Below are 10,236 nucleotides of genomic sequence, written 5' to 3'. Positions count from 1 at the left end.
TTCCTAGATATTTTATCTTTTTAGTAGCTATAGTAAATGGTATTGTCTCCCTTTTTTCTTTATCAGAGGACTCTTTGTTGGTGTAGAGGAATCCAGCTGATTTTTGTATGTTGACCTTGTATCCTGCTACTTTGCTGAACCTCTCTGTTAGTTCCAGTAGCTTTTTTTATTGAGTCCCTTGGGTTTTCTATGTACAAGATCATATCATCCACAAATAGAGATAATTTTACTTCCTTTTTGCCAATTTGTATGTCTTATATTTCTCCTTCTTGCCTTATTGCCCTGGCCAGGACTTCCAATAAAATGTTAACTAGAAGTGGTGATAGAGGGCATCCCTGTCTGGTTCCCATTTGTAAGGGGAATGCCTTGAGTCTTTCTCCATTAATAATGATGTTGGTCGTTGGCTTTGCATATATGCCTTTTATTATATTGAGGAATTTCCCTTCTATCCCTATTTTGCCAAGAGTTCTGAACAGCAATGGGTGTTGGATTTTATCAAATGACTTTTCTGCATTGATTGATATAATCATGTCATTCTTTTATTTTGTTTTGTTTATGTGGTGGACTACATTGATTGATTTTCTGATGCTGAACCACCCTTGTAAACGTGGTATGAATCCCACTTGGTCTGGGTGTATTGATTTTGTGATATGTTGTTGGATTCTGTTGGTTAGGATTTTGTTAAAGATTTTTGCATCTATGTTTATGAGAGATATTGGTCTGTAGTTTTCCTTTCTAGTGGTGTCTTTCCCTAGTTTTGGTATTAGTGTTATGCTTGCTTCATAAAATGAGTTTGGGAGCATTCCATCTTTTCCTATGTTCTGGAATTGCTTGAGTAGCATAGGTTTCAACTCTTCTCTGAATATTTGATAGAATTCTCCCGTGAAGCCATCAGGGCCAGGGCTTTTCTTTGTGGGAAGTTTTTTTATGATCTGTTCAGTTTCTTCTTTTGTTGTAGGTCTGTTCAAGTTTTCTATCTCTGGGTGGGATAGTTTAGGTAGGTCTTGTGATTCTAGAAACTTGTCCATCTCTTCTAGGTTCTCAAATCTGTTGGAGTACAGTTTTTCATAATATTCTGTCAGTATTTTTTTTATTTCAGTTGGTTCTGTTTTGATGACACCATTTTCATTTACGATTCTTGTGATTTGGATCTTCTCTTTCTTTTCTTTTGTTACATCTGCCAATTGTTTATTGATTTTATTAATCTTTTCGAAGAACCAGCTTTTTGTTTTGTTTATTTTCTCTGTGTTTTTTTGTTTGTTTGTTTGTTTGTTTGTTTGTTTTGTTTCATTTATTTCTGCTCCAATCTTTATTATTTCCTTGCTTCTAGATAGTGTAGGATTATTTTGTTGTTCTATTTCTAGTTGTTGGAGTTGATGAGTTAGAGTGTTGATTTCGTTTCTTTCCTCTTTTTTGATGTATGCATTTATTGCTATAAACTGTCCTCTGAGGACTTCTTTTGCTGTGTCCCATAGGTTTTGATAGGATATATCTTCATTCTCATTTGTTTTTGGGAATTTTTTTTTTTATTTCAGTTTTTATCTGTTCTGTAACCCAATAGTTTTTGAGCAGTGAGTTGTTGAGCTTCCATATGTTTGATGCTTTTTCCTTCCTCTTCCTATTATTAATTTCTAATTTTATAGCATTTTGGTCCAAGAAGATGTTTTGTAGTATTTCAATGCTTTTAAATTTATTGAGGCTTGTTTTATGTCCTGAGATATGGTCTATTCTGGAGAAGGATCCTTGTGCATTGGAGAAGAATGTGAATTGTGCTTTTGTTGGGTGAAATGCTCTGTATATGTCTATGAGGTCGAGTTGGTTGATTGTATTGCTGAGTTCTTCTGTATCTTTGCTGAGTTTTTTTCTAGTTGTCCTCTGAAAGTGGTGTGTTAAAGTCTCCTACTACTACTTTGTTGTTGTTGTTGTTGTTATGTGCCATCGAGTTGGCCCCGACTCATAGCGACCCCTCCTTGGGTTTCCAAGGCAGTATCACTACAGAAGTACGATTGCCCAACCTTCCTTCCAAGGAACTACTACTTTAGGGTTGTCTATTATCGCTTTTAATTCAGTTAATATTTGCTTCACATATTTTGGAGCATTTTCATTCGATGCATAAATATTGTAACATCTTCTTTGTCAACTGACCCTTTCAGCATCATATAATGTCCTTCTTTATCTTTTATGATGTTTTTCACCTTAATGTCTATTTTGTCAGAAATTAATATTGCCATTCCTGCTCTTTTTTGCTTTTCATTGGCTTGGTATTTTTTTTTTTTTTTCCATTCCTTAACTCTTAATTTGTTTTTATCTTTGTGTCTAAGGTGGGTCTCTTGTAGGCAGCCATTCTCTTTCTCTTGATAGATGCATTTAGTCTCTTCACATTGAGTGTAATTAGTGATAAGTATGAATTGACTGCTGTCATTCTATTGTTTTTTTTTTTTTTTTGGTCATGTTGTTGGTGTTTCCTTGGTCTTTTCTGTGGTAAGTTCAGTTTGTTGGCTAATGCTTTCTCTCTGATCTTCTTTATTGTTAGTTTTGTGCTTATTAAACCCTTATGTTTTCCTTCCTTCTAGATTTACTTATGGGGATTGTTACTTTTCTCTGTGGTTACCTTGGAGTATATTCTTGTCTCTACATTTTTAGAACAGTGCATACTGTGAAGACATTGCCCTGTTTTCCTCTCCATTTGGAAGTTTGTACCTAGAAGTTTTATTCCCTCTGATAGGTTAGTTGCTGTTGTTGTGTGCTGATTGACTTCCTTGGTTTTTCGAGTACAATGTTTTATGATCTTATTCCGAGTTTCTATTTCTGATTTGGTTTTAGTGTTGATGACACCTATCCTGATTTTATTGATCTCTGTTGTGGGTTCTCTATTGGAAGAACTTCCTTAAGCATTTCTTGTAGGGTTGGTCTGGTTTTTACAAAATCCCTTAATTTCTGTTTGTTTCAGAATGCCTTGATTTTGCCCTTATATTTGATGGATAATTTGGCTGGATATAGGATTCTTGGTTGGAAGTTCTTGTACTTCAGTGTTTTATATATGCCATTCCATTGCTTTCTTGCCTGCATTGTTTCTGCTGAGTAATTGGAGCTCAGCATAATGGTTTGATTATTATAAGTAATATTTATTTTGTCCTAGGCAGCTCTCAACATATTTTTCTTTGTCTTTGGTTTTAGAGAGTTTGATTATAATATGCCTCGGTGTTTTTCTCTTGGGATCTAGCTTGTGTGGGGTTCTATGAGCTTCTTGGACAAATATCTTTTCTTCTTTCATGATATGGGAGATGTTTTCTGTTAGCAGTCTTCCACAATTATCTCAGTGGTTTTTTTTGTTTTGTTTTGTTTTGTTTTGTTTTTTCCACCTCTTCTTGTTCTAGAATTCCAATGAGTCTTATGTGGTTTCTTTTCATGTCATCCCATATAATTCTTAGGTTCTCTTAATTTCTCTTAAATCTTTGTTGTGATTTTTCTTCATACAGGCTGGTGTCCAGGGATTTGTCTTCTAGTTGGGATATACATTTTTCAGACAGTTCTAACCTACTCTTTTGTGCTTCTACTGTTTTGTGTAATTCTGTAATTTTGGTATTCATCTTCTGGATTTCTAACTGCTGTTTTTGTAGGAGTTCTGATTGTGCATTAATCTTATTATTTTGTTCTTGAATAGTTTTCCTGAGTTCTTCCAGGGAACTGTGTATCCTGTATCATTAAGGTCGTGTAAAGCTCTATATACATGTCTTCTAAATTCCTTCTCAGATAATTCTATTGCTTCCTCTTCCTCCATGTTTAATGAGACCTTTGTTTGTGGTTTTGCTTCTAATGCCTTGTCTTGTTTTTGTTGTTTGTTTGATTTGAGGTTGCCTGTTGTTTCATAGACATTTTGAGGTTGTCTTTAACTGTTGGCTATGTATTGATTTGTTTTGTCTTGGTTTTATGGTTTAATATTTTGAAAAGGTGAAGCTGGTGTATTTTATTTTTTTTAGTTATTAATCCAGGTATGCTGGTTGGTCTGCAGTTTTCTTTGTGATGGTGGAATCACTGTGTGGAATGTGGATATGGATCTCTGTTTGTCATAAAGAGGGTTTAAAGTTCAAACTAGGAGGTTTTGTTGGCTGAATGTGGTTTCTTCTATTGGATGAGTGAAGTTATTGATGGAGAAGGTCAGAGTGGAAGAAGGAAAGCTCACTGTTGGTAGGGGCAGTTTCTAGGGCTTTGAGAGGGCTGCTACTGATGATACTGATTATGTTATTTACAGGCCCACAGCTCAGCCTCAGCAAAGACTCCAGTTTTAGGGGGTTGCCACTTTCCACCAGGCTCAGATACACACAAAAACCCCACTCCCGAGGCCCCTTGGTGCCAACAAGCTGACCCAAGACAACTCCTGACTCCACAATCTGTCACAAGGGTTTCTCCCTCTGGCCCTAACCACCCATGATGCCGGCCCAACTGACCCAGACTGTGATCTGCCTCAGGAGTTCCTCTGTGGGTCCACCTACCTACGGCGCCAAACATCTGCTTGGTTTCAGTGGTGCTGGAGTCAGGAGAGTGCCTGCTAGTAATCTGTGGTCCTAATATTACTGATAAAGTCAAGCGCAGGCCTTTCAGTGCCACTAATCTGACCCAAGCCTATTTGGTGACCCACTGCAGGGACGCCTCCCCAGGCCTCCCCTCCTGCAGCACCAGTGGACTCTCTGCTTGGGTTTCAGCAGCACTGGACGTGCCTGTTTGCACCTAGCTGACCCAAGTTACTGATAAAATCAGGTGCTGAAGATAGATCCTTGGGGTGATTGCTGGTATGCTGGTGTAGTCACTGGTATGCTGGTGTAGTGTGTCTTCCTCCTTAACCCAGGGAGGTCTCAGATGACTGTTCTTGCCTGCTGGCCACTCCCCCCAGGGAAGTCTCTGATGGCCTTTCTCGGCTGCCTGTCAGCACTCCACAGGATAGATCTTCTGATCTTGTTATTTTTTTCCCCCTGTACCTTTCTCCCTTCTAATTCTACTCCTCTGAGTTTGGTGCACTATGACTCAGTGAACTGTTCAGAGCACCAGAATCCCTAATTCAAACTGCTGTACATAGTTTTTCAAGCACCAAGATTCTAGAAGGAGATAAATAGCATGGTGATTACTGATGAAACTCCATTTTGAAACCTCCCATAGGGTTTTGAAGGCTATAAATCTTTATGGGAACATATGCAGAGTGGCTGGTAGGTTCAAACCACTGACCTTTTGGTTAGCAGATAAAAGTCTTAATCATTGTGCCACCAGGTCTCTTTACTTAAAAATAACCCATTGCCATTTAGTCAGTTTGATTCATAACCACTCCCATTGTGTTTCCAAAGCTGTACATCTTTATGGAAGAATATTGCCTCATTTTTCTTTAGAAGAGCAGTTGTTGAGTTTAGAACTGCCAACCTTTTGGTTAGCAGCTAAATGCCCCAACCACTACACCACTAGAACTCCTTACTTAATATCCTGTTGTAGTTGTTGTTGTTATTGTTATGTGCCATCAAGTCAGACCCAACTCATAGCAACCCCTCCTTGGGTTTCCGAGGCAGTATCACTATGGAAGTAGATTGCCCTATCTTCCTTACGAGGAGTGGCTGGTGGATTTGAACTGCCAGCCTTCTGGTTAGCAGTCAAGTGCCTTAGGCACTATGCTACCAGAGCTCCCATTAGCTAAAACTGGACCACTAGTTAGATTCCAGGCACATTGTATCAGAGAAATACTACTTGATCCCTATCCCTTCCCAACAGATTTGGAGATCTAACGTCAAGTTGCACCTACCTCTCAGGTACAAAAACAAAAAACTCCACTTCTACATATGTATTTGTATGTGCTGTAAAAATGCCCATATAACTAGAACTAATGGGGCAAAGTTATGATAACTTCTTAGGCACTGTCAGCCATCCTAATGGAGCAAGTTGTTGGATGTAGGGGCTCAGGACTGTGGTCGCAGGGGACATCAAGCTCAATTAGCATAACATACTACACAAAAACATTGTCTACAGCCTACTTTGATGAGTAGCAATTGGGGTCTTAAAAGCTTGCAAGCAATCACCTAGATGCAACAATGGATCTCTAATCATCCAGAGCAAAGAAGAATGAAGAAAATCAAAGACACATGGAAATGATTAGTTCAAGGAACTAGTGGACCATGCAAACCTCAGCCTATGTGACTATGAGACCAGAAGAACTAGATGGTGCCTGACTACCACTGTCAACCATTCAGAAAGGGGTCAGTGCATGAGATCCTTGGTAGATTAGGAAGACAATGTGGAACAAAACTCAAAATCTTTAGAAAGACCAGGTTTACTGGTCTGACAGTGCCTGGTAAGACCTCCAAGACTATGAACCCTACTTATCCTTCAGGTCTGGACTTGAACTCACTCCCGTGGCTTCTAGTCAAACAAGAGATAGGCATATAGGGTGAATATTTACTTCATGTAGATACACTCCTTAGAATGATCAATCATGGGAGAACAGAAGGGCAGTATTTGCACAGTGAGACAGCTCCAGGGCAGGGATGCATAGGAAAGAGAGACACAAGGAGCAGGTAACTACAAGGAGGAAGTGGGAAGAAATATTACATTGTGGGGAATTCCAGTCAATGTCATGAAACAAAATGTGTATGGAAATGAATTTGCTCTGAACTTTCACCCAAATCACAATAAAAATTAAACACACACACACACACACACACACACACAAACTTTTTCATCATGAAATATTTTAAAAATCCAACTCAGCAAAAAAGAAGCAAATTAAATTAATATCTAATCCCACACCTAGACATAACCACTATTGGTATCATGATGTTATCATTAGCTAATTAGCTATATGGATGATACAGCTGTATAATCTGAGCAAATGATATAGTAGCAGTAAATAATTGATGAAAGCAAAGGGGAGGGGAAAAAAAAACAAACAAACTCTACTTCTCTGACTGATAGTCAGTCATCTTAGCAGGTTTAGTGTCCCAGAAGGTCATACATATCAGGGAAAGGAATAATTCATGTTCTCACACAATCCCTTTGGCCAATGATGTGTTTGATGTTCTCTCATATTCCTTCACCAACATTGAATCCTAATGGATTAGACAAAACAGCCAAACCCAACTAATGAGACAGACAGACTTATTGAATCAAATCTATTTGTTTACTCTGAAGAGACTCACTTGTGTTGCTTTGTGGGAACATTTCAGCTGTGGACAAATATCACTGATGAGAGCTCCAGAACTCTATCCATGCTGAAGAGAAATTAACTTTTTTCTCTCCTGCTACCCTAATTTTTGTGACTTGTCATTTTTGTGCAGGGTCCTATGGATCTACTCCAAGACTGGCACGTGGGTGTATCCTGTATTTGAAAAACTTAGCCCAGTGGGTCTAGCAGTCTTCTTCACTTTCAGCTACATCTTTGGCATTAGTATCTACCTAATTGGAGAGAAGCTCAACCACTTGAAATGGGGTCAGTTATTTCTCTTTTATCTACAGCATTACTTCTTTCTTCCTCACTTTCCACTCCTTCTGGAAACTGAAGAATAAGTCCAAAGTAGAAGGCAGTAATGTTTGATGGCTTTGTCCAAAGGACTCTGATAAGTCATGCAAAAACAGGTAAAGAAGAAACCTAGGGGAAAGTTTACACTTTCTCAAAGGATTTCATCAAATTAATCCCCCTCCCTAACCCCATCCCCTCCAAAAAAAAAAAAAAATACCTCATATAATTTTAAGGCTAAAACAATCTTGTTTAGAGAGCTCAGGACCCAGAGATCAAGATGCCACTATTCCCAGCATGAAAGAATGGGCTCAGGGTCTCCCTCCTGAGGGCTTAAGGGTCACCAGCTATTCAATTGTCAAGCTTTCCTTTTTGCAGGAGGAAGTCACCTCTCAGCTGTTCCAGGATTCTCAGATGATTTCCACTCTCCTTCCTTAGATTGCTTCTCAGCCTTTAACAAAGCAATGACCAGATCAAGTTTCACCTTATATTTGAAACTGGAACTCCAATTTAAACAACAGCTTGGGCAATGTGAAAATGTCAGTAAGCAAAGGTTTCTAATTATATGTAGGTAGAAACATGCTACTTCTTCATACGAAAAATAAAATAATCTTAACTTAATTGATTTTAAAATAGAGGTTTTAACCCCTGGCCTCAGAATACTTTTTGTGGGAAAAGGAACTACTAAAAAGCCAGATTGCAAAATACCCATGACTTTTCCCTACCCAGGAGGAAGTGTGGGAACTCTACACCGATTTTGTGTATAAGGCAAGGAGTCACATAATGTCCTCCACATCACACGCCCACATACCATTCTGTTCTATCAAAATAGAAATGGCATCTTCCACCCAATCTATGAACTGGTGTGAAAACATAAGCCCTTGTATTAAAAAAAAAAAAAATGACAGCTGCTGAAGGTTCTGTACAAGAGTGTATATTTCTGAGAGGAGAGTGAGACTTTGGCAAAATAAGCATGAAACTAGGATTTTTCACATGTTTTCTGCTCTTGGAGAATGCACCTAGTTAAGAAAGTCTCAAAGGAAATATTCTTTTTGAAGCAAACCCTTAAAAATGGAATATTAAAAATTGCTCCCAAATCTAGATCCCAAACCACAGGAAATTATCCAGAAAAATGTGTTGACATATCAGAGCTAATGAAGTTTCTAGATAAAGATTTCTGATGCCTTCCCCAAATACACACTTTTAAAAAAAATCATTTATAAGTTGACAGATTCAAGAAGTGTAAAGAAAACTTGATTTTTCGTGGCTTAGATAACAATAACTTTTATAATCAGTTATATTTAGTTCAATGAAATGGTTCATTTTAAAATTGTTACTCAACATTGATTTTTAAACATCCATTCAGCTACAAAATAAAATTTTCACTATATTTCTTTTTATTGAAATCACTATTTCAATACAAAGTTGTTTTTAATAAGCTTCATGTTTTTTAAGTATACTCACTCCTCACTTACTGAGATGGCTATGTTCCAAAAACTAGGCCATTATGTGAAAATCAGTGTCACGCAAAAATGAAGGATGACCATATCAAATCACAAAGTAGAGGATGACTACATCATTACATAATTGTCAAATCACATCATTTCATAACTACCAAACCACTGAGAATCATGGCCCAGCCAAACTGACCTGTAACTTTATCCATCACAGCCAGCATTGCTCTTACCTTATACTTCAGCATTTGTCAACAGTCGTTAATGTACAAAATGGTAGGAAAGTTTTTTTTTTTTTTTTTTTCCTATTGTCATAGGGAAGGAGGCAAGGCTAGGCCCCAAGCCCCCTAGATCCAGGAAAGGGAAGGACCAGGAGTGGCCTTGGGGACCTCAGCAGTGGCAGGATATCCAGGTAAAAAGGGTTGGGAGGCAAGGCTAGGCCCCAAGTCCCCTAGAGCCAGGAAAGAGAGGGACCAGGAGCAGCCAGGGACCACAGAGTGGCAGGTTTCAGGTAGGAATTAGGTAAGAGGAGGGTGCAGAAGTTTCCAACAGCTTAGGGAAACAAACTTGTCTGTCAATTTGTCATCCTATGAAGCATGTACATTGCAGTGAGGCTGGAGGCTGTGCCACTGGTGTTTCAGACACCAGTAGAGTTGCACATGGTGCACAGGTTTCAACATAGCTGGCAGACTAGGAAGAAAGAGGAGGCCATCCATTTCTCAAAAATTGGCCAGGGAAAACCTTATGAATAGCAGAGAAACACTGTCTGATACATTACTAGGCAACTTTATGAATAGCTTGGAAACATTGTCCGACACAGGGCAGGAAGACTAGCTCCTTGGGTTGGAAGGCACTCAAAATAGAACTGGGAAAGAGCTGCCTCATTAGAACCAACCTTAATGATATGGATAAAGTAAGTCTTCGGACCTCCATGTGCCGACGTGGCATGACTCAAATTGAGGAGAAACAGTTGCAAATATTCAGTAATAATCAGAACATGGAATGTACAAAGTATGAATCTAGGAAAATTGGAAGTGGTCAAAAATGAAATGGAACTCATAAACATTGATATCCTAGGCATTAGTGAGCTTAAATAGACCAGTTTTTGCCATTTTGAATCAGACAGACATATGATCTACTATGCCGGGAATGACAGTTTGAAGAGGAATGGCGTGGCATTCATCATCACAAAGGATGTTTCAAGATCTGTCCTGAAGTACAATGTTGTCAGTGATAAGAGAATATCCATATGCCAACAAGGAAGACCTGTTAATACCACTATTATTCAAATTT

General features: G+C 38.5%; 1 protein-coding gene across 1 annotated transcript in view; it reads left to right on the top strand.

Moving 5' to 3' along the window:
* LOC103206733 (androgen dependent TFPI regulating protein) overlaps window positions 1–8,644 on the top strand; it is a 134,922-nt gene extending 126,278 nt beyond the window's left edge. Inside the window, 2 exon segments of the mRNA XM_007952236.1 lie at window positions 7,311–7,462; window positions 8,592–8,644. Of these exon segments, the coding sequence (XP_007950427.1) occupies window positions 7,311–7,462; window positions 8,592–8,644 (205 nt within the window).
* The last annotated feature ends 1,592 nt before the right edge of the window (window positions 8,645–10,236 follow it).

This window comes from Orycteropus afer, unplaced genomic scaffold, assembly GCF_000298275.1.
Source record: "Orycteropus afer afer isolate SDZICR_OR568_19922 unplaced genomic scaffold, OryAfe1.0 scaffold00012, whole genome shotgun sequence".
NCBI lineage: Eukaryota > Metazoa > Chordata > Mammalia > Tubulidentata > Orycteropodidae > Orycteropus > Orycteropus afer.
Note: the sequence above shows the minus strand (reverse complement) of the source record. Positions and strands in the feature narration are given on the sequence as shown.